Raw genomic sequence first — 24733 nt, forward strand, 5'->3', positions numbered from 1 at the left:
TCTGAAGGTACGGTAGGCCTATAAGCAACATGCTTGAAATAACACCATAGCATCATTCATTCATTTCCGTACTCTGGCATAAAAACAAAACAGCACAAAACTGCAAAAAGTAGACAGACAAAAAAAAAGCAGAGATACCTGGAAGAGCATACGGTAGTTCAGTAGGTATGGTGCCGGTACCTTATTGATGATTCCTAATGTATCTTGAAAAAATAAATTGGGAATGTATGCTGACTCAGGTGAGCTGTAATTCATATGTTTTATTTTATCTTGAGCCCTGTAATACGGTCTTCTAATTAATTACATAATCAAGACCAGCGAACATCAGCCAGCACTAACCATAAAACCGAACGCGAGAGGCGAAACGAGTGTAATTACTAATTACACTTTCCTCTGTCAGTCTGTGGTTGACACCACCACATCATGCTCGCTTTACAAACAATACATTCATGTAAAAAATTCGATCCTATGCCTATTTATGGCTAGTGCGGTACCACTAGGGTTATCCTTACCAAACTGACGGATTACCGGTAAATATTCAGTGATTGTGATACCACAAAAAATACACAAATTACGGAGTTGAAAACTCGAAGTGAACACCCACGCAAGAGTCAGAGGACGATAGAGATACCAACTTTCAACCCGCCTCAATAGCGCCACCCATCTATAATTTATTCTTGTCAAATTACAAGGGATCAGTATTCTCATATGTGAAACGCTCGGAATCGGAGCCTTTTGGGGATTGATTGTTGTCTTTCAGCCTTTTGATGTGTCACTGATGTGCTGAGGCATAGAAACAACTGAAGGTCAGTTAGTATTTATTATGCATATTAAGTTTATTTCGACACCATAATAGACCATAAAATAATTGGTAAAACACATAAATAAAACTGATTACAGAAAACTTGATCAGTCAGTAGATCTGCAGATAGAGACAACCTGTCATGCACAGGATTTTTAATATTTATTAAAAATAGGAGAAAAGATATGGTTAAACACTGAAACAATGGCCTACCATTTCTACTTGAAAATAAAACCTAGCCTGAATTTTGAAAACGATTTTATTATAAACTCTCCCCTTAAAATAAGACCTAGCAGATAGCATGAATGGAACTAGTGACTTGATGGTCAGCTCCTGCCACGAACGTACCGCGGCAGCTCTTGTCATGGTTTTATATCGCTATTCAGTATTAACGGTATACGGTATTCATAAATTAATGTACCAGATTTTAATATATCATGCGGAATTCTATCTACTTAAACACTAACCCCAAATCCATCAAAACTGTATCCATGAGAAAAACGTTCCAACTTACCCAATATTTGTCACCATAAGGGAAAGCCCTGTCTTTACGGCCCACCTGCCGTGGTTACGGCAGCAAAATTTTACTTGCCATTGGTTTTCACTTTGCTGCCCCGGTAGCGGCAGCTCGTCATTGGTTTGTGGCAGCTAAAAAGTCAGTCGCCATAGGTTTGGCCGTAGTGGCCATGGTATGGAAATACTGTCATGGTTTTACGGCAGCTGCGGACGCCACAGAATACTTGAAACTGCACTTGTGTTTTTCTTTCATAAAAGATGGTTAAAAAAAAGTAAATGGATATCAGTTTCCATATTTTGTATATTTGAAAATCTCCTTATTTTCTACTTTGTAATTTTGTTTTTGATAAACCCAAAGAGAAGACATCTTCCCAAAATATTCTTAGTTATATTTTCATAGCTCATAGGTGATGATGATGTATCACTTATGATGTATCAGCCATCAACTGTGTTATTATTTCCTATTATTTGTTATAAAACATGAAATGGTATTGCACCTTTTTAACAATCTTTTTATATAATTAGATCAGAAACACCGCCATGCCGAAAAAATTTAGAGGCGAAAACAGCAAATCATCTGAGGCCCGAGCTCGCAAGGCCGCAGTTGCTAATGAAGCGAAGACACAAAAACTAAAAGCAGTAGAAGATGCATATTGGGCTGATGATAATAAAAGCCTTCAAAAGAAACAACAAAGAAAAGCTGAAAAAGAGATGAAAAGAACTGAAAATTTGAACCGAAAAAAAGAAAAGGAGGAATTATATAATGCTGAAATGGACAGCCTTAAATCTAAGAAAACCGAACTAAAAAAGAATGAAAAATTAACGAGAGCCCAAATAGCCGCTAACGCCGAAATTGAACGCTTGGAAAAAGAAAGACAAATAAACTCTCAGAAGAAAGAAAACGATTCAGAAAAAGTTGAAGAAAATGTTAATAGATTGGTTGGAGACTTGGTTGCCCAGGGTGAAGTCATTGAAGCACGAAGTGTAGAAGATGCTATTTCTGTTTTATCCGTTGCAACAGAATTAGAGCGTCACCCCGAAAGACGTATGAAAGCAGCGTATACTAAATTTGAAGAAGAAAATATGCCTCGTTTGAAAAAAGAGAACCCAAATTTAAGACTGTCGCAATTAAAGCAAATGTTAAAGAAAGACTGGCAAAAATGTCCAGATAACCCCATGAACGCGAGATTTGTTTCTTATAATACAAAGTTATCTTGAGCTTTGTACAATATTAGATACTCTCGTAGTGTGTGTACCAGTTTTGTTCATAATCTTTTCCGATTTTAGTGCTATGATGAGTTCAGAACTTTCTCACTAATTTGGTGTTACACGTAAATTGGAATCAGGAAAATAATCCGATTTCGGTTGAAAAGATTTTAGGTTAGATTCAACTGGGTTGGAAAGAATCCTACCACAGCACGGAACTTGAATCAAATTCTATAACGAAAACCTTCGAGTACGCAAAACCTCTAAAATCCAGCACCCATCTTGTAATGGTTCGTCACGCATGGGCATGGTACTGTTTAGTGATATTTGACTTTGTCACTTATAATATGTTCCTTGTATTGTTAGTTATATTGTATCACTTCCCCAAGCGGGGTGCTGCAACTCGCTTATTTTTAATGCTTATATGTTTACAAAGTTTGAAAAGCATATAGATTAACAATCATTTAAATTTGTTTTTTTTTTCATTTCGGACAATTATTCAGATGACCATAGTGGTGTTCCGTCCGTTTCATGCTTTACTTATTTTCATTGCAGTGTTGTGATGCATTGAAAATTGTTTTCAAAATATATTGATTTACGTTTGACTCTCCTACAAAGCGATTTTTTAGGCTATTGTCTTTAGCACAGTAAAGCTGACTGAGTTACACCACCGATCTCAAGAAAAAATCGGTCACAGTAGGGATCAAATTATCTTGTAAACTGTCAGTTTGAGTTTTCACTTTGAACAATGCTCAAGGCAAGCAGCCATGAGCTATCATTCTTGGAAGTATCGAAATATTTCTGCTCGACATCTTCGAACTGAGATTCCATCATAGTCTAGTTCAGGGCTAAGCAATGGCCATGCTAAACAACTCTATCCTTATATCAGTTATGTCTCTTTATTAGTACTGTTCAGGCATTTACACCTTTCCCCAAAGAAATATGTCCTACTATTGTTCAGCCGTCTCTCCCCCTTGGCATAAATGAGGCAATACTTCCATTAAAACTAGGTGGTATTATGTGGCCATTCAAGCACGAGTTTTATAACAAGTTCCCCTCTGTCGCTGGAATTTGTCTAGTCACTGAATATTTTCAAACCTCGATTTTTTATACAAGGTTTGGTGAAACTCTTTCTCAGTTGGTTAATGCGCTTAAGCAATAATGATGGTCAAAATAGGTTTCAACCTCAATCTTATTTTAGTTATGTCTCTTTATTAGCACTCTTTTTAAACTGGGGGGAAAAACTTATTCCAGAGATCAGAAATATGTCCCTCTCATCTATATCTCCCCCCTGGCATGAGTAATACAATACCTGCAATTGCAGCACAAGTTTTATGGCGCGGTTACCTTTCTCTCTAACACAAAAATTTATTGTGTCACTAATGCGCTTCAGAATTTGCTTTTTATTTTGGGCAAGGCTTGTAACTCCTTTCTCATTTGAATAGGGATAGGATAGGATTTACATGTTTATCCTGGGGGAGAGGAAAGCCGATAAGACGGCTTAAGCATATGGCGAACCACGGCCTCTCGTCCAGTTACCATTCCAAGTTGGGTATGGGATTAGTTATATTGTTTCGTTTTCGGAAGCATGGACTTGGTGGTGGAGGAAGCCGTAACCGACCAGCGGTTACGTGAACCACCCAACGACAGCGAGGAGTCCAGCAATCCGCTCGCACATAATCATCCCTGCGTGGAATTCGAACCTGCGAACCCACGCAGAGTAATTAGAGGTGCGGTGGCGAGCGTATTCCTAACGCTTAGCCCGTTGAGCCACACCACCGCGATGGATTACTTGTGTGTGCAGTGGCCATGATCAGCCCATGCTTGGTGACGAGGTTGTCTTGCCTGGTAAGAGTTTTGCTGCTAAGATTGGGGGAAATGCTCTTTTGAATATAGCACAAGAGAAAGCCTATTTTGAATATCAATCTTACAGGCATCTTTAAATATCCAACCCTTAATATTTTGACAAAGATCTCATAAGTAAGTTTTATTAAGAAATTTACAAAAACTATGATGTTTCAAGATGGCAGTTTTTGAACACAAAAAGAAAAGTTCACTGTTTGAATATTAATGGCAACCGGACTCCAGAGAATAAGATTGTTAAGATGGGAACAATGTTCAAGATATATGCACCAAAACGTGTGCAATTTTTTTCTTAGATGAGCAATTTTATTTTCAATCTTATTCTTAAATGAGGAAAATATTTGTACTAGATGGCAAGCAGAAATAATAATTATTTCACAAAACATTAATTAATCAATTTTAATATCCAGAGTGGTCAAAGTTTATACTAAAAGATTTCAATGAACTATAACAGGGGTGGCCAACACAGTGATAGACTGTCGCGTCTTGGGTAGTCCATCGCGTCTGATGTTATGTGAAGTCAAATTTACTCTGGGTACGATACATATACTATAAAATTAAACGAAACGTAAAAAATACAATTTTTTTATATTTATCATAGAAAGCGCCTACAGAACCCTGCTTATTGGCAGCAGTGGAATTATATGAGTGTGTGTAGTTATCTACATATTCAACATTTATTAGTTCATGTGTATAACCTAATCACCGATCGCGAGCTATTTTGAAGTTCATCGCGCCGAAAAAAAGTTGGCCACCCCTACACTGTGACAGTGCACCCTCAGTTTATTAACTGGTTCATCATCACAATAACAGGCAGAGCCATTCCATTCACAATTCCCATCTCATTATATAGACTTTATATGACACATGATTCCCTGCCCCATAGCCCCCTGTTTATCATTCAAGTGGCATTTAGTGTTGTTTCGATTAGTTGATTCCAAATCCCATTATGTTCAAACAATTCATGCTCAACAAAGTGAAAACACCCTGTGAAACAACCTTATTAGACAAAGAAACTAGGGAGAACAGGAAGTTTTTTGTAAAGAAAAAAGTAAAATTAGTTTTGTGCGTGGCATTGTGGCCCCTCCCCAACTACTCTGGGACCCCCTTGGGGGCTCCTGGTTGGGAACCTCTGATATAAATGATGTGACACCAAAATGTAAGATCTACCGCCATATATTTTTATGGTTACTAATGGAGATAAGTGATATCTAACAGGGATGGAAAATGCAGGGGCAGACCTCGCTTTAAAGTGCTAGCTTAGATCTCATGCCATAATAGCACCAACCAAAAAAATTTGTTTTGATTAGAGGTTTGTGTGTGAATGCTTGTTCAAATGTAAGAAGCAAAAACATGACATAATGAAACTTGTGGAAGATAGAACAGAGTTGAAAACTGCTCACAAGATTGCAAATACTGTAAAAAAATAGGTAAAAGAAAACAGGACAATTACCCAATAAGATGTTAGTTAGAATAAGATTTTCAATTTATCATGGGGGAAGGAAAGTCAATGGATAAATCAGATGGCGAACCACGACCTCTTGGTTACCAGTCCATGTCAGATATAGGTTCAGTTATTTCACGTTCAACAAAAACTGTGATATATGCAAGGTTTCGGAGTAAAAGTCATGTCCGTATTTAAAAAATTCTTCAATTAATGGAGTCAAAATACAATGTAATTAGAAATGTTTGAGAATAATGTTGCCAAATTACAACATTCTACACTAACCATGTTTATGTATATAGTTAATTGAATATCTCAGTCGTTTAATCTTATACTTGAACCAGGTGAGATATGCCATGATTCTCAGGTTATACTAATTTTGATTAAATGAAATATCTATACCTAGGCAATTACTATGGCAATTGTTTTTACATGTCCCCAAAAATAAAGAACACAAGTATTTTTAAATGCTTAAGCTGCCAATTGAGGTTATTAAGTCCTCAAATTGAATCTTCCTAAAAAAATAAAAGCAGATATTTTGCTTCCAGTATCACTAGTTCAAAGCAGGTTCATGACATGGACAATCGCTCAAATGAAAGGAGTTACATCTCTAAGCAGAATTACAGAGCACCACTGAAACTCCAAGAGCCACTTGAATCATGTAGAATTAGGGTGGTACGTAATGTCCCAGTACATAACAATTGACACAAGTTATGACATTCCCAGCTCATAGCTAAGCTTTGGTTAAGTGAGTTACAAAGCAACATTGTTCATTTCGGGCATATTACCCTGACAGATAGATCTGAACATTGACACATTATTATTGTTACTTTCAAGCTCTGCTGCTTTGTGTCGCGCTAGAGTGATCACAGATTCTGGAACATCAGCCAATCGTGCTGCATGGAAGCCATAACTTTTCGGACATGGTCCATCGGTCAATTTATACAGAAAAGTTAAAGTTTCTTTAGACGGGTCTTCGTTGTCAGCATCTTCATTTTCTACCATGCAAGCCATGTGGCCTTGTTTCACATCTGCGTTGTCTTTTAAATCGTCAACAACGGTGTGATAATGAGTTGAAAAAATGGTCCTGCTTTTTATATTTGCAGCAATCTCTCGAACAACGGCTAAAGCAATCGCAGTGCCATCGTAAGTCGCTGTGCCACGGCCCAACTCATCCAAAAGCACGAGAGAATGTTTGGTTGCGTGTTTCAAAATCGCTGAAGTTTCACTCAATTCGACGTAAAATGTGCTTTCGCCAGACATGATACGGTCTGATGCCCCTAGTCTTGTAAAGACACGGTCGACCGGTGATAGCCTACAGTGTTCAGCAGGAACATAGCACCCTAAATGTGCCAGCACCACAATAAGACCCACTTGTCTCATTAGAGTAGATTTGCCCCCCATATTAGGGCCAGTGAGGACCAAACAATTTGGATTGTTTGTGACATCATTATCATCACCTTGGCAACCGAGAAGAGTATCGTTAGGGATGAAATCATCACCAAAAAATGTACGAGTCACGCATGGATGCCTTCCTGTCGAAATATCCAAAAATGGGGAGGTATTGGCACCTTTCCAAGACAGTATAGGCCGACACATTTGAATTTCACTATTTTTGCAATACTCCGTTAGACTGAGCAATACGTCTAAAATAGATAAACACTGAACAGCGCTGTTCCACATTGCGAAATCCTGATCGAATTCACGAAATATAATCGCCATGGTTTCACTTTGTGCAGAATCTCGTCGCGCTTCAGCGGCTTCCATTTCTTTCAAAAACTCTTCCGTTTCAGCAGTTCGAAAACTCTTAAAACCTTTCCTTTGACCTGATATTGTATAACCGGATAAATTTTTCCGGTCCGCCACGTCTATTGGCATTTCCAATTGGTAACGTTTATTTCCAGTTCCTTTATAAACGATGCTCGAGCACCCAATATGTTTTTTTTGTTCTTTCAAATAGCTATTCAGTTTCGCTTGTATATCAGCAATTTCATCTAATGCTGAGTCATATTCTGGATTGGCACCATGATTCGGCGTTATTTTACCTGTTTCAACAGCCTTTGTGTGATTAAAAGCTGTTTTCCAGCGCTTTAAAGTGTCAGACATATTCGGAAAATTTCCATTTCCGCTGGACAAACCCAATATTTTTTGTAGCAAAGAGGATCTGAAACTTTTCACTAAATCTTGGTGCCTTACTAGTAATTTATGAACACATTCATAATTTTGTAAGATTGTTAAAAAATCTTCGATTTTCTTTTTACTGTATTTGTCTTCCTCATAAAGAACAGCTCTATTGTCAGGGTGGTCAGGTTTTTTCGAATCTTTCGAAAGAGAATGAATTTTCATCAACATTCTTTCTAAATCCGGCACCTTCTTTAGGACCTCGTTGGTTTCTGATACAAACTCTTGACATCCCATTAAATCCTCAACAGCGTCTAATCGATCTGAGCAAACTTCGGGATTACAGGGGGGTGCACAGAGCCATTGGCGGAGCAAACGCTTACCGAAAGCAGTATGACAGTGGTCTAATCGCTCAATTAAAGTCCCTTCAGTACCTCCGTTGGTGTTTTCCAAAATTTCCAGGTTTGCTAAAGTAACACTATCAAGAATCATTTTATTATCGCCTTTCGCAAAATTCGCAACAGCATCTTCAAGCTCTTGAGCAACATCTTGTGGATCTCCACTTTTCAGGGGCCTGTACTCAACAAACTGTTTCATTGAGATGACTTCATAATCAATCAAGCATTTTTTAAGATAAAACACACAAGCGCCAAACGCGCTTATCGCTAGCTCATAATTCTTTGCCGCTGAAAAGCTGACGGCTTCAGCGTCTTGCATCATACTTTTCAAAGCAGTGGGCCAATCATCCTCCCCGTTTTTCTCAAAATACCCCTCCGTTTTGAGAAATTTTATCGTCTTTGTTGCGTCCCAAAATTGAGTTCCTGGTAATAATGGCTCTTGAAGAATCGAAGAAAGTCCGGAGCGAAGAATTTTCTGTAATGAAGCTGATAGGTGACCACGTTCAAATAAAATCTGGCAAGGGGTGTAGTGAGAGAGCATAGTACACAAAGAAGAGCAGTGGCGATCATCCGTAAATTGACCGATGTGAAACAAACCAACAGAAGTGTCGATAAAACAGATTCCAAATTCACGACACACGTTAGAATTCACTCCTTCTTGGAAGTTATTTCCTCCTGAAGATTTTTCAGTGACAGCTAAAAGAAAATTATTCCCGCTATGCATATTGCCACTACCTGGCCAGGATCCCAAACTTTGCGTTCCTCTTGTTACAATTCGACAAATTTCTCTTCTTAATGTTTTCTCTTGTTTTGACGGCATTTCCTTTTTGATTCGAATTGCATTTTGTTCCGGCGTTTCCGTCTGTTCCACACGAGCGACTTTATAACCTTTTTGTACGAGCGATTCGGAATAACGACCGAATGCTACTTCTGGAAATCCAGAATGTGCAAAAGACCCTCTCATATAAATGAGCCCCAATTCATTGACTCCTACCACGGCATCCATGTGGTATAACTCATAAAACTTGCCAACTTTAAAACAAAATATCACATCAAAATGATCTACTTTCAATTTCCACCATTGGAACATAGCAGGCGTACATTTTTTTAAAAACTCTTGCGGAATTTTTAATGATGTTGAATCATAATCAGGGTCGTCCGTCTTTCTACCATGTTTGTCTCGTAAATTCTCTGGAAAAAGGAACTCCAATGTCTCATGTAAATACTTTGTAGTCTCTAAGTCATCTCCCATAGATCCTTCTGTCTCTGAAGCTTGGAATAATGATAATCGTGACTTTGTTTGCTGGCACACAAGCGGAGTTCGAGATGTCGTACTGGCAGTTGGATTAAAAGCAGCAAGTTTTGAATTACTAGGTGTATTTGATATTTTTGAAGCGGGAAGCGAACCTTTTCTTTTTCGTTTTCGAGAATCTTTAATTGGTGAATCGTCAGGTTCGGATTCAGTAGCTAAATCGGAAGATTCTTCTCCAACATCTTCATCACTTTCATCACTCTCGGATTCTTTATTCGGATCAAAATCTTCCTCTGAAACACAATCATCCTCATCTGAGTGAGTTTCGATTCTGCGTCGTTTCTTAGCTGCTTTTTTTACCGCCTTTCGTTTCGGTCTTTTTCCCTCTTCAATCTCCATGGAAACTTCATTGTTGCTACTAGCAACAGAATTGTCACACGCATCAGCTAACACGTCATCTAAATCATCAGCAAAATCGTCAAAACTGTCCTCAAATTTAACAAGCAATTTTTCACGGCCTTCCACCCCCTTTTTTAAGGCCTCATCCCCCTTTTTTGTGGCCTCAATGACATCTAGATCTGGACTATAGAATTTTCCACCAATTTGAAAATCAAGAGATTGAGAACCGTTATATATTTCAACATTTTTTGCCTCTACATAGGCATGAGTTACTGGATTGTCGAAAAACTGAACATGGATAAATTTCTTTTTCCCTTCCCTTCTTTCATGAACCCCGTCCGTGGGGTCATTGCAAACTATGCTAGGCCACCATGGGTAACCATCTAATTTAGCCCAAACAATATCACAAACATTGCATTCAATGGTTTTTGCTGGAACCATAGGAGAAAAAAATGGTGATTTCTTTGAAGGAATCTTTCCTTCAGATTTTGGGGTTAAAAACGTGTTTTTTGGTTTCAATGGAGTCCCAGAGTTTGATTTTGGTGAGCTCGTGCCATTTTCTTCTTTTTTGACAGACTTTGGGGAGAAAAAATGAAGCAATGTTTTCGGCATTTTATGGCCTATATTTTTACATTTATAAACCTGCTAAACAAATGAATGGCTAAATTACAGCAATTACCAAGTTTGGGTGATGAAAACTTTCATGTATTTTCCATTGTATGTGAAATAAAAGCAAAGTCCTGTGGAAGTTTACTAAAAAATTATTGATAAGGCAATAAAAGTTTTATTTATTTAAATCCTGGGATTTCACCAAAAATGTGATAGACAAATGGATTAACTCAAGGCTTTAATGGCATCGCTGATTCTGTGATTGCAATTTTGAAATTAGAAAATTGTTAAGTATGTCACTGCTTATGTCTGTATGTTACTGTTTTAAGATGTTACCTGACACTTATGCATTGTACTGCTTCAAAATTGAATGCCTGGGCAACTGAGAACTAACAAATATATGACTCCGGAATTATGTGAATATTCAATCTGAAATCGCTTACTAAACTGACGTAGCATTTATAATTATTATTACACAGAGTGACTGATAAACATATAGCGATAAAACATAAGCAAAGCCCCCATAGTACATAGCGTTGCGCCTAAGTTCTAGCCAGATACCGGTAATATCGGTTTAGAACCCGTACAGTGGCAGAGTGGTATGTAGGGTCACTCAACGACTCAAAGTACAGAAGTATGAGCTCAACTCACCTGCTGACTTTTTCGCATAAATTTGTTGAATTCAAAAAATCAATATTTACGTATGAGCTTATTCATCAGTCTGTCCGCCGGGAGCACCATAGCCGTGAAAAATTATCGGTACGGCAGTAAAAGCAGATGCAAACGCATTGCCAAATTCCCTGGTACACCTGCTGCAAGATTCCCGCCAGTGGTGCCGATTTCACGGAGTCCAAACCGATTGGCGCGCTTGTCTAGTTGTCGATAACGGCATCCGTGACATACCTTGCGACGGTATCATTGTTTGTTGGTAAAATAAACTATTTGTATGATTACCACAACTATGTTTGTGGTGTGTCTTGCTTAAGTGATGTAACTACCCTAAAATATAAATGGATAAGAGTATTGGAATATAACCAGTTTTGCTTGCCACCACAAATCTTGCTAGGGACTAACTGCTTTTCCTTTAGTTTATTTTAAACTCAGTAAAGTCTTTATTTTGCACATGCCAACTTACTGAAGACCAAATGGCGAATTACCAAGCATTTAACCTTAAACGTCAATATTGTCCAGAATACGTTCATACAATTTATCCACTCTCTCCTCTCCCTAATGAAAACAATTTATTGGAAGACCTTTTCAATTGGGTGAAACCAAGTATCACGAGACAAGACATATGAATTAGAGTTTATTCTAGTTTGATACATCAAAAATAGGACAGGAAATAACATCCATCACACATGAGGGACAATTTACAAGACGGGCACAAGAATATTTGTCCTTTGCTAAAGCAGGTAGTCTGAAGTAGAACACAACATTTGTCATAAGTTTTTTGGTTTGGATCGAAATTGTAAAATAATTTTGTAATCTTCTTATCAATCATAATATGTTCAATATATACAACAATTGCATTTCTTTTGATCTGGGACTCTAGAATGGTTTAGTTGAAAAATCATGGAGATTCAGATTACCATGAAAAAGAAAAGGCTATCAACAAGTTAACATTTAACAGACTGAGCAAGAAAATTGGAAGCTCCCGAAGTATGTGCACCAAGATGGCGCACAACCTGAACATAGTATGTGTACCAGGTTAGGGTTCAGGTTGTGCACCACCTTTGTGCACATTCTTCGGGAGCACCGAAAATTCGAAAAAAACTGACTTAAGAAAATTTGAACTATGTAGACCAGGGTGGTCCAAATCCAGGCCCGTGGGCCACCGCTTCATTATCAGTGTCCCGCGTCACATTTGAAGTGGAATTAAAATATCGCATTTAGTGTTGTTTCGTCATAAAATTAACCAAAAAATCTTCTGACATATTGTTGCATCACTAATGTCACTGAATTGACTAGTGTTATGGCATGCTGAGGCAACTAGCGAAGTTAAACGAGCAAAGTTCTTGACACTATCGTGGCCCGTGAACAATGCAAAAGTAATTTTGTGGCCCGCGGAGCTGCCAATCTTGGACCACCCTGATGTAGACAACACCATTAGCAATCAAGCTGCGGTAAGTATGAGTATGAAGCAAATTCTTGGGTGCTCAGGAAGTACAACCGTAACCTGGTACCCATACTATGTTCAGGCTGTGCGCCATCCTGGTACGAATACTTCAGGAGCACCAATTCTTGAGCACTACATTACACTGACAACAACAAAACAAAAAAGGAAAGAAGATCAATAGGAAACATGTAACAGTATATATGAATAATAAAGTGAGCACACAGTTCACCCATGAGTACTTCTCATAAGTGAAATTGCTAATAGCTATCACCACAACACAAATTCCAAAAATTTAGTTTTTTGTTTTAGGAAATTTGTTCAACTCAGAAGCAAGGCAGATTAATTCATCGAGCATGCTAATATAAAAATTTGCGGAAATAAGAAACGATAATGAGAGATGACCTCACGGTGGTGGGCAGTTTTAATATTTCTTCACGGATAAAAGGATATACAAAAGTTCCTAAGTATGGACTTAGATGTGTTTGGCCAACCTAGAATAATGGGGTTTACAGTTGTTATGAAACTCTTTTAACTTTGAAACAATCTCTCCAAACTGGACTTCTCCACTGAAATTTGGGTCGTCTCTTTCACAAAGAGGCCTTAAGAACAAACTGACACATTTCGCCTCGAATCACTCATTCATTCGAAGCTTACTCTGACTAGGCGATGGCGTCCCAATTAACGTCAAGAACACTCACTCAGAAGCAAAGCAGATTAACTTAACAAACATGCTTATGATAAAAATTCGCGGAAATAAGAAACAATAATGAGAGATGACCTTAGTGTGGTGTGACCAGTTCTTATCGTTTGTTCTGAATTGCTTTTTACAAGTATCTTTGAGCAAACAGATTGTACAACAACAAAGAGCATGCTCTATTGACTATATAAGAAAAATAATAAAATAGAACAATGGAAAGCAAGAAGATAAATATAGCATGTTGTTACGACTTTATATCCTATTAAAAAAGCTTGATATGTAATAGTTACTGTTATTAAAATTTGATACTTTGTAATTCATAGCTGGGTCCGAACCGAAATTTTCTACAATCACCATCAGTAATTGGAGTTTATTGTGAATTTGTTGAGACGCCACAATTTTGGTTGACACGTTAGGATACTTTGGGAAGTCTTAATAAAAGCATAGCATTGTTTGAAAATATTATTCTGCTAACAATGTGGGCATATGTAATTTAGAGCTTAACTTTTTGCAATCATAATTCGCTTTTAAAAAACAATTCAGCCATAAAAAACATTTCCAAGAAAAGTTTCTTAAAAAAAGGTCATGCTAAGAAATTAATGGTCTCCGAGCCAAGTTCTAGGCGACAACGAAAGTGCCAAGAGTTGCAGAAACTATAAGGAAATATAATGTAGAATTGTGCGTCAGTAAATACCAGACATAAGAATTAAGAAGTCGGCTATCTAAGCAAAATTACCAGTAACCATGTGAATGCTGAGAGATAGTGGGAATATGAGGAAGTGGTTCCCTTAATCTTAAATGGCTCGTGGCCCCTCTCTGTGAGCTTTTAGCACTCATTACCCCCCTGTTTATCAATCCAGTGGTATTTATAGCGTTATTTTGATAGTTAGAACTCTAATTCCATTATGTTTCAACAATTCATGCTCAACAAAATGAAAACACCCTGTGAAAAACCTTATCAAGCAATGAAACTTGGAAGAACAGGGAGTTTTCTTGTAGTAAAAAATCGAATCAGTTTTGCGCTTATGTGACCCCCGGTTGGGAACATCTACTATAAGGAATTATAACATAGAATTATGTGACAGTAAATACTAGTTGATGTTCATGTCAATAAGAATTGCAAATTGCAGACAACTAGGCATTTTATTCAGTTTGGGAATCAGCAGATGGCTCATCAACTATAGGAGATTGGAAATATATTGGGTTATATTTTGTGGAGTTCTCGAGTCCAGATAACGGGGTTCTTGGAATGATATCGGGGTTATTTTCCTTATCACCGCCTTCAAGTTTCGGGAAAAGAAATGTAGGAGTTGAAGACTTCTCGGCCTCTACGTCAAAGGTTACATTTGCGGCATCTAAAAAAGAGTTTTGAAAATTGTTTAATTTAAAAAAAGTCTTGATCAGGGGAGTAGCCAGAGGATGAGGGGGTACTGAAAATTTCTTATTGCTAAGTTGGACCGTCGGAGGTCGGGAAATGTAGGTTTTTAGGAGTGTTAAGGGTGTAAAAAGGTTCCAAGCTAAAAAAATTGGGTGTTACCGAAGTATGCGAACCAAGATGGCGGACATCGGAACGTAACATGGTTGATAGGTTAGGGTTAGGCGATAATTTTTCTCCAATTTTCCTTGTTTTAGTCCTATTATCAGTTCGAAGACTAGCCAAGAGCCTCCCGTAGTATTCATACCTAAAATTATGGCCTAACCCTAACTTAGTACACATGTAACATTCCGATGTTCGCCATCTTGGTTCGCATACTTCGGGAGCCCCAAAATCTGCTATGTATGAGACAGAAAAATTCCCCTCGCCCCCCCACCCCTGTGTCTGATTGAAACTTTTTGAAATCTAGAGATTTGTTTATGATTGGACTACGCAAAAAAATGGAGTCTTTACTATAAATACAGTTTTTGTATTCACAAATCACAAATTGAACCTATTCAAGAGCCAAGTACCGGACTGCGATAAAATTTATTATATCCGATATAGTAAATTTTTGAATTTTAGAATAAATTGGAACAAACTAGGGACTATGAGAATAAATTGGGAATTTGGAGACGTCAGACAAGCTGATCTAATCGTGGGAAATCTGAAATGGTAACAAACAACAAAGAGAAAACAGTCACCCTTTTAAATATGTGTATTACATGAAGATAAAGGATTTTATATAATTTTCCATATGAATCTGCCTCCAATTTAAATATATTCGATAAAAGATTTTTTCAGAATATATTCGGAATAGCGAAATATTCGGTTTCGACCATCCCAGGCCGCACCAAATGGATGGGAAGCAAAAACAATATTAAATGTACTAACCATTTATCATTCCTTCTCCTTGATTATAGCACGCTGATCCGACATCTGAACAACTGCAATTCTTTCCGCATTTGCTGTTCCGTTTAACACACCCACACAAAGAATCTGAAATGAAATTATAGATGTATTATTCGCCACGATGTGACAAAACAAGGATTTGACTTGATTTAATAAGTCTACCCCGCAAAATTGACGGTACACCAAAGGAGAAAAAAGTCAATAAGGTTCAATCATGTTGCAAACAACAGCCAACTCCTGAACTCCCTCCCTACCTTACTATGTGATGTGAAAACAAATTTTCGATACAACAAACTATTTGTACACAAAAAGGTACTCCCGTAGTATGGTGACCGTACATTTGAACCCATGTGTATATCCACGGGTTCAATCTATATGCGGGTGCTAAAACCCATGGGTTAGGGTTAGTATGAGTTCAACTATCCGAAAAACAAAAAAAATCCCATAGGTGCAATAGCATACAGGTGCAATTATCATGGGTTCAAATGTACGTGGGTTCAAATGTAATGGAACCCCGTAGTATATGTACCAAGTTAGGGTTAGGTCATGATTGTTAGGTCATGATTTTATTCTTATTTTCCTTATTTAGTTCATTAGAAGTTCGGGGACTGGCTGTGTTAGCCAAGTGAATATACCCTGCCTATAGGCTTCCGTCCCTTTACACAACTTGATGTATAGTAGGCGAATAAAATTAGTTACATCTATATTGGTACACACACTTCTTTTGGGCACTCATAAAAATAGTAAATCGTTACTCGTACAAATATGATTTACTTCATGGGATAGCCTAATCACTCTCCCAAAGGAAAACACAAATCATTGATACTACGAAGAACGAACCATACAACCACAAAAACAGCAGATCACTTACTTTTACAACGAAACTTGGATTTGGAGCATTTACATCCAGAAACAACACCGGTTCTTCTCCTTTTTTTCTTGGGAGTTGGTGCGTATTCTGAATCTGTGTCCTCCTCATCCAGTTCAAAGGTTTCATCTTGTTCTTCAAAAATATCTTCAACAGACTTGTCAATAAGCTTGATCGGCATAAAAAATGATTGGTTTTTCCCTGGCGAAGGAGCGGAAGTTGACGAAGCACGTTTCTCCAATAACTTTTTATGTAATATGTTCCGTTCTTGCTTGAGAAGTTTATTTTCTTTTTGATATTTTGAAATTTCAGTTTGGCTGTTATCGGGAGTTTCGCGGAAACTATTTGACTTCGAAAATGTGCATTCTGCGAGCAAATCTGAGACCTGAACCGCATGGCTTTGTTGCAATAAAGTTTTATCCATCTCATGTCTGTTGATAGTTTGTCGTAGTTGATTTTGAAGATCTCTCACTATTTCTTCTGCGGCCTCACGTTCCCGTTTCATATTTGCGGCCTCGTCTTTCTGTAGAGAGTTCTCAATTTTGGCATCCACTGCTAACTTCATTAAATATTTGATAGCATATTTAGCATCAACAAGAGTTCCAATATTTGCCCATTTTGTGTTCGAGTTTAAATGCTCTTTCGCTTCTGATAATTTATTCTGTAAACTCTGAATATGAGCACTTTTTAATTCTATTTCTTGCCGAATCTCGAGCTTTCTGTTTGAGCCTCGTATATCAGTTTCAGCATCGAATGTTCGTCTCCGCTTCTTCGGCGAATCTGTACACTCTTTCAACTCTTTTGCCAATGCAGTACGATCGTTAATAAGCACTTTTTCATGATGTTCAACCTCTCTTATGCTGGTACGAACTTCAATTTCCTCATCCAACCACACTCTTATTTTTGGTCCTATGGTTTCCATGGTCCGCTTTTCTGAAGCTTTACGTTTTGAGGCAGCAGCCTCCCTTCTGCTCAAAGCTTCTTTAAGGCGTTTGTTGGCCGCGGCTGCTTCTTCCGTTTTTCTTCTTAAGATTGCCTTCTGTTTATCGTACGTTCTTTCCAGTTTCACGTATTCGAAATTACGCTTCCTGTTCTTTTCTTGGAGTTGTTTGACTTCCTTTGTTTTCTCTTTTTTCCACGCGTTAAATTTTTCATTCTCAGCTTTAATTTGTTTCATCAAATTGACTCTGTTACGTTTCATATCTCGAATTTCGGTGTGTAGTCTTTCGATTGAGCGATCACTTTCGTTTTTCATTCGTACCAATTTTTCTTTTTCCCTTTTCTCTTTTTTAAGGGTCTGAATTTCAGCTGTTAACTCATTCAAACGTTGTCTTCGTTTTTCACTCAGCTTACGGCTTTCATTTGTTTTTTGCGCTTGTTGTAGCGCAAGTTCCAAACTTGCTTTTTCCTTCGCTAAAGATTGAAGCTTCGCTTCAAATTCTCCCTTCATTGCACTGATTTGAGCATCGTTTGACGTCAAACGCTTCGCGAGCTCTTCTTTAATCGAAAGTGCTTTTGACAACTCTTGTAACTGCTTTCCTAAATCAGCCTTTTTCATGGCATGTTCGCTTGTCATAGCATGCGTCATATTTTGAGGATCTACACTTGTGGTGGCTTCCAACACAGTGTCACCTTGGATGGAACCGTCCTCATTCGGAGCCAGAGTTTCGTCATTTCCATGTAAAGCAGTCTCCATTAATTCTTCTGCCCCCATAGGATGAGTCTTCAGAATCATTTTATGTAGAGATAAAAGTTTCTGGTAACGCTCCTTCATAGATTCATTCTCTTCATTTATCACATACATGTCAGGAAACTCATCAAGTAATCCGCGTGCAGATTTAGTAATTTCCGAAAATTGCTCTCTCATTTTATCATAACACATCTCGGTCACGATGGCTTTCTCACACATTTCACTGTAATTTTCTACGCTCTGTTGTAATTGTTCAGTAAGTTTGTCATTGTCATTCGACAACTTCTTTATTTTTTGTTGCAAGGCACTGGTACTTTCTGAAGGCGCAATCGACTCTGCTCCTAAAGGTTGATACTCTAATCCACGTTCCAAAAGCTGTAATTTTAGGTTTTGTATCTGCTTTTTCAACGACGCAATTAAAGCAGCCTGTGGATCCCGATTCACAACAGGACGATTTTTAATTTTACGAACACGATCTGCATATCGCAAAGTATTTATCGTCTCTTCATGATTTGAATCTGCAGGGCTCACACAAGCGATCATTAGAGTATGACTGTTGCCTCCCAACGAACCTTGTAGAATCCTAGTCAATTTTGAGTCTCTATATTTTATATGCCCAGAACGTAGGTTTTCATCCGCCAAAGCACTGATGACGTTTCCTAACGCAAGTAGACCTTCGTTAATTCTGATGCCTTCTTGTAAGCGTTCTCCTTCTGCTTTTGTTCTTTTCGCTCGCTCGGATCCAGCGAGATCAACGAGATGGAACTTACAGGACACTTTATCATTTTCATCCTCTCTATTGACACTTTCAAGAAGAATGGTAAAAATTGCATGCGAACGAGATGACACTAAATTCATTGCAGTCGCGGCTGTCGTACGATGCGAATTCCCGCAATCCATTGCAGCAAATGTCTCTTTTACGTTCGCCACAACGAGTTCAGTGAGTCCGCTAATGTGTGTACCGCCATCATCTGCGTCGCGAATTACAATTTGTTGCCGATCTGTCCGAGAACATAGCAAATCGTTCAAACTTTTCATGTATAGTTCAAGATAGGAAACTTTTACAGTGAAATTATGATTTGGACGATCATTAATTCCGTCAAAAATGTCATTAATAACTCTAGGTATAATTCCTGTAGTTACATCATCAATTGAAGCAGTTGCGGAATGTGCAGATCCCATAGAATATGTTTTTCCACTGCCTGTTTGTCCATATGCTAAAACAGTTGCATGAAATCCTTTGAAAAATCCTTCTGTAAGGGGCTTTACAGCGATATCATAAACATCAGCTTGGCTCACGTCCGCCGAAAATACATTATCAAAGGTAAAGGATTTGCTACCGTTTACCATCACACGATTTTCTTCCATGAAGAAGTCCAAGCAAGTTTGGCAACCCTCATCAACTTCCTTTGGGATCAAAGGTCGTCCCCGAACGACTGCCCGTACCGGGATAACATCTGGAGGTGGCTCTGACATTATATTTTCCAATCAGTTCAAACTAAGGAATATAAACTAAAGAATATAAACTAAGCATGAAATATATAAGATTGATTATTCATTAATATGATAAGAGGCGAAGAAAAAGCAATCATCAGCATGAAAACAAAACAAGAAGACCTAAGGTTGCATCAACATCTACTGTACCTCACGACAACAGGATTTATCAAATTTAAACAAATGATCCTGTGAAAGAAATTAATATCAAAGAATGGAAAAAACTCTTAATTACACCCTTGGTAACCAATAAATTCCTATACTCTATTGTCCTAATTTACTTCAATTATACTAACTTACTGTTACAGTACCGGTGAGCGGTAACTCCAGGTACTTATTACAACAACTGTACAATCTGGACTATAAATTGGCAATAATTGGATCTAATTTGGAGAATGAAGTGGTCTGGCCCACCTCATGCAGTCATGCACCCAAATCTGTTAACCTTGGTATGGTACCGGTACTGTGGTAATGGCAATTTGATATTAAACCCAAATATAATCAGCTTGGCAATATATTATGATAGGAGTCTGGAAGATTTTCTTCCAGTCTTTACTGTTCACTCATGATTAGAAAATTGATCAATTTGGCAACCATTACGAAATTATTAATACTGTAATATGGTGTGTAATTTTTTATTAGCTTTCCTGATTTTCTAATCACTTTTTATCAATCATTTTATTGCCGTATTGCCTGGTATGCTGATTATGGATTTAAAATGAACTTAAACCTAGTTATCCTATATTTGTGATTTTGAAGCGGGACGTCTCATTGAGAACCTACATTTTAGTACGGCACACTATACATATCGAGAGACTTTGTCCCGTTTCAGAGAATCCTATTTTAAATAGGAATCGGAGAAGCCCCTCCTTCGAGAGACGTCTGGCAGCTGATGTCCCTCAATATCAGTAAAAAAACTAAAAAACGAAGTTGCGCATTAAACTAAAAATAAGCGCAAGCTAAGACCATCACCATTGGATTCCTCAAGAAAAAATATTCAAATCCACCGAAGGAAATAAAATTTACCGAAGCGTTTGAGAGAAATAGCAAAAAAACGATCTGCGGCATGTGACGTCACTGAATTTCAATCGACAAACGCAGGCACGCATCGGCCATTCCTCGATGCAAACCTTGGCTTGGCGTATTTCTCTCATTTTCAATGTACATGGGATGGCGTGTTAACGATATTAAATGGGTCAGAGATAATAAAAATTACATTTTGATATTTATGCTCTTTCGTACACCTGCAATCGATAAACAGTAAAATTAATAATGCCACGATGCAGCATTAAATGAATTAGTTTATAAAGCAGTAATTGAATCTAATGCCACAATGAGACATTCATATGCCGCGAAATGTGCAACTTGCGTAATTTATACAAGAATAGGCCGGCAAACACAAGAATAAAATTAGCAAAATAATTTGATATCATGCCGCATCGATGTATTCATATGCTGCAAATGTTCAATTTGCGAAATTTATATTAGTATAAAAACAAAAAACAAGATTCAAATTAATTATTATAATATCGCATCGATACATTCATATGCCGCAAATATTTAACTTCTAAATTTATGGTATACAAGAATAATCTAATTCAATGGCACATTGAGGCAATCATATGAAACAAATGATAATTTGCATACAGATCTGTGAAAAACAAGAATCAAATTAATATAATGCCGCATCGATGCATTCGCATGCCGCAAATGATTAACTTGCGTAATCGGTGAAAAACAAGAATTAAATTGACAAAATAATTTAATCCAACGACGCATCGAGGCTTTTATTTTACTATGGATTGTTGGCACTCAAATTTAAATAAATTCTCGAAGGTAAATGATATCGTAATCCATTGTGCATTCTGGAAGTTTCAGTTCTAAATAACCGAAGATGCTATGTTAAACTGTTGTAATTACAGGTATAGACGAACATACAAAGTTTCATTATCGATATTAATTTAACTATTGAAAAAAAACTTCAATATCGTGCATCGTTCTGACTACGTTATACGACAATTCAAAAGATGTCAGGGATTCACAAAAACTTGAAAGAAAAAAATCAGTTCGACTCATATTAATCGAAACGCATAATTCTGTAATCCTTTGATCTTATTTAAAAGTATTTATTTTATTTACAGACTTTTGCATTTACGCGCCATTATTTTAATAATGATCACTACCAACATTGAACTGAATAAAATGGTTCTGAAATACATCGTATATGTAATCATATAGGGCAGAATACATCGGTGAAAAACGAAAATCAAATAGGCAAAATTTGAGAGCCGTGCAGATTTGTGCGTGACTTTCTGTGACGTATACCCAGCCAGACATCTGACGTTTTCATGCATATGAGCTTCACTTCGACTCGACGGCCCTCATTTCAGAGATGCGCATGTATCTTTGTGTTCCAGAATACAGCCACAAATCCCTGAATCCGTGATCGGGATAGTGTGCCGTACTGCATTTAAAACCACCCCGGCTGTCTTCAAGGATAATATAGTCATTGATAGTTCATGCGCTGTCTGTCTGATATCAGTTTCAGTTCGAAAAATATAAAGGACTTTAGATTAACTTCAATCACTCTTTTGGCGTGAACAGCTTACACTTAACAAATTGTAGAAATTATTCGCTAATAAGATTCCGCAACAGAAAACAACGAAACAAAAAAATCACGCATTCCCCTTCAGTTAGTAGTGTACCGATACTCAACACAGCAACAACAGTACCGTAACGAGTACCTATTATACCGGTACTGGCTGAACGCCAAAGCGGGACATTTGGCCACCATGACATGACTAGATGTTGAAAAGTGGGACTGTCCCGCCTAAAACGGGACAAATGGTAAGCCTAGCCTTAACTTATATTGAACAAGGTGACCAAGAACTCGCGCGCTACAGTCCAGCAGTCAGACAGTGAAACTCACAATCCGTTACGGTATTGCGTTATGACTGTCAAGACTGTACCGGTACGATGCAAATGTCTGCATATCCAGGTATCACAGGTACCGGTACCGATATCAGCTTATCCTGCTATGATTAATGTCAGAATGTACACGGCCCATAATTTACGGTAATAGCCTATAGATAGATAAAAATAATCCTCCTCTTGGAGGAAATTAGGTATGAACTCCACAGCCAAACTAATCAAAAAAGCGATATCTTGATAAGCAAACGCAATCCAAAACAAGCAACAAGAAATAGCAGCAGCCCGCGCTGGTTTTGAACGTGTCCAGCCATGCGTAACTCGGGATAAATTGAAGGCGTCGATCGAATGGGTAAATCTATATTTTTTGGCTAAAATAAATGGAATTTGGCGAGATAGTGTTATTCAAAAAAAAAAATTAAAAAAAAAATGTTTTGTTAGAACAAATTTTTCTCGAATGAACTTTCGCGTATAAGTATTTTCACGGCAGTGGCTGAACTACTTTTGTGTTGTCGTAAAATCAAATATAGTTTACTCAATTTGTCAGGTTAGAAAACATAATATTCGTATTTTTTTAAATATAAATACATGTAATAACAATAATAAAAAACCGTTTTGAGGAATTACTATGCGAAACAAGGCAACCTTTTATGAACATGAAAGTCATATACCAACCAATGGAACGATAACGATCGTGTAACAGAACGTGAAGCTCGGGCCGACTATTGTTCATCAGAATAATTTCACCCTTATCTTCATTATAAAATAAAACTTTTTCGTAGATTTCATGACATTTTGATTTTTTTAATACCTCATTTTCTTTCTCACAAATTATTATTATTAATAAATTTGTTTGATATCATAACATAGCGCCGAATTAACAACAAATTATAGTGTTAAACTATTTAGAAATGTGCACAAGTTAAAATGTCATTTTTTTTATATTTTTCATAGATTTATCTGCCAGAAAATTTTTTCCCAAATCAGTACTATGTGTCAGATTTAGGCACACACGTTTATTGTAAAACGGTGACTGTAAATAAAATGAAACAATCAATAAACAATCACAAAATGAGGACGGAATGAAAATGCATAACCAGAAAGTTAACAAAAAATAAACTTACACATGATAACGCTCCAAAGGCCTAAATCGACAAGAAACTGACAGGAAACGTGTACGCTTACGTTATCGGAATAAAAATAGTAAGTATCTAAATTCAGAAAGCAGTTAATAAGAATGGAATATAAAAAATACATGAACAATTAAAGCAATAAATGACGACGAAGGTCATATGGGTCCCCCGTAACGATACCCTCACCACAGTTCTACCTAACGATACCAAATGCCTCTAACACGCAAAATCAGTAAAGCAGATAATGCGAAACCACACCACTAACACCATAACAAGAACGACTTACGACGCGTAAAGTCGAGATGCAAGAGCCACACGTGACAGGTGCAGTAAAGCCCGCGAAATTCACGTCAAAACAAAAAAGCAATTATGGATAACAATTAGCGAATGTTCATAACATCGAACACGGCTAATAAAGTACTTTGCAGCTCTAGTTGGGGAACGGACATAGATTTCATCGGAGAAACAATTGATTTGGCCATCAAAAAACTATAATTCACACACTGACATTTCTTGGAACGCAAGTGAGCCACTGCAACGTAAGCTTGTTCAGATGCGTCGCGAAAATGCATCTCATAAATAGCGTCGGTTTTCGAGACTCCTACATATTGTCTAGTCTATGCACATGGAAATTAGTCAATCGTTTTAATGATTCGGTCTATTCTACCCAACACTTTAGAAATGAGCAAACAATCTAAATCAAAGTCAGGATTACGACGATCCTCCGTGTTAAATTTCGACAATACTGTTTTGGAATTTGAAAGCCATTTTATCAATCGAAAACCCCTGCTTGCTAATATATATAGGATAGGATAAGATTTACATATTTATCCCGGGGTAGAGGAAAGCCGATAAGACGACTTATCCATAT

At 37.5% G+C, this 24733-nt stretch overlaps 3 protein-coding genes across 3 annotated transcripts; 1 reads left to right on the forward strand and 2 right to left on the reverse strand.

The window, feature by feature from the left end:
• Nucleotides 1-655: 655 nt before the first annotated feature.
• On the forward strand, nucleotides 656-3178 carry LOC120337054 (coiled-coil domain-containing protein 124-like). The gene is made up of 2 exons (XM_039404813.2): nucleotides 656-806; nucleotides 1844-3178. The coding sequence occupies exon 2, from the start codon at nucleotides 1859-1861 to the stop codon at nucleotides 2534-2536; it is 678 nt and encodes a 225-aa protein (XP_039260747.2). The 5' UTR covers nucleotides 656-806; nucleotides 1844-1858; the 3' UTR covers nucleotides 2537-3178.
• Nucleotides 3179-4496: 1318 nt separating this feature from the next.
• On the reverse strand, nucleotides 4497-10663 carry LOC120336782 (DNA mismatch repair protein Msh6-like). Its single transcript, XM_078116354.1, has one exon. It carries the CDS (start codon nucleotides 10611-10613, stop codon nucleotides 6585-6587), a length of 4029 nt encoding a protein of 1342 aa, XP_077972480.1. The 5' UTR covers nucleotides 10614-10663; the 3' UTR covers nucleotides 4497-6584.
• A 1240-nt stretch (nucleotides 10664-11903) lies between these two features.
• LOC120341630 (chromosome-associated kinesin KIF4-like) lies at nucleotides 11904-19839 on the reverse strand. The gene is made up of 3 exons (XM_078116358.1): nucleotides 16621-19839; nucleotides 15732-15836; nucleotides 11904-14778 (listed from the first exon to the last, which is right to left on the reverse strand). The coding sequence occupies exons 1-3, from the start codon at nucleotides 19781-19783 to the stop codon at nucleotides 14567-14569; spliced, it is 3480 nt and encodes a 1159-aa protein (XP_077972484.1). The 5' UTR covers nucleotides 19784-19839; the 3' UTR covers nucleotides 11904-14566.
• Between the last annotated feature and the right edge of the window lie 4894 nt (nucleotides 19840-24733).

This window comes from Styela clava, chromosome 1 (assembly GCF_964204865.1).
Source record: "Styela clava chromosome 1, kaStyClav1.hap1.2, whole genome shotgun sequence".
Classification (NCBI taxonomy): domain Eukaryota; kingdom Metazoa; phylum Chordata; class Ascidiacea; order Stolidobranchia; family Styelidae; genus Styela; species Styela clava.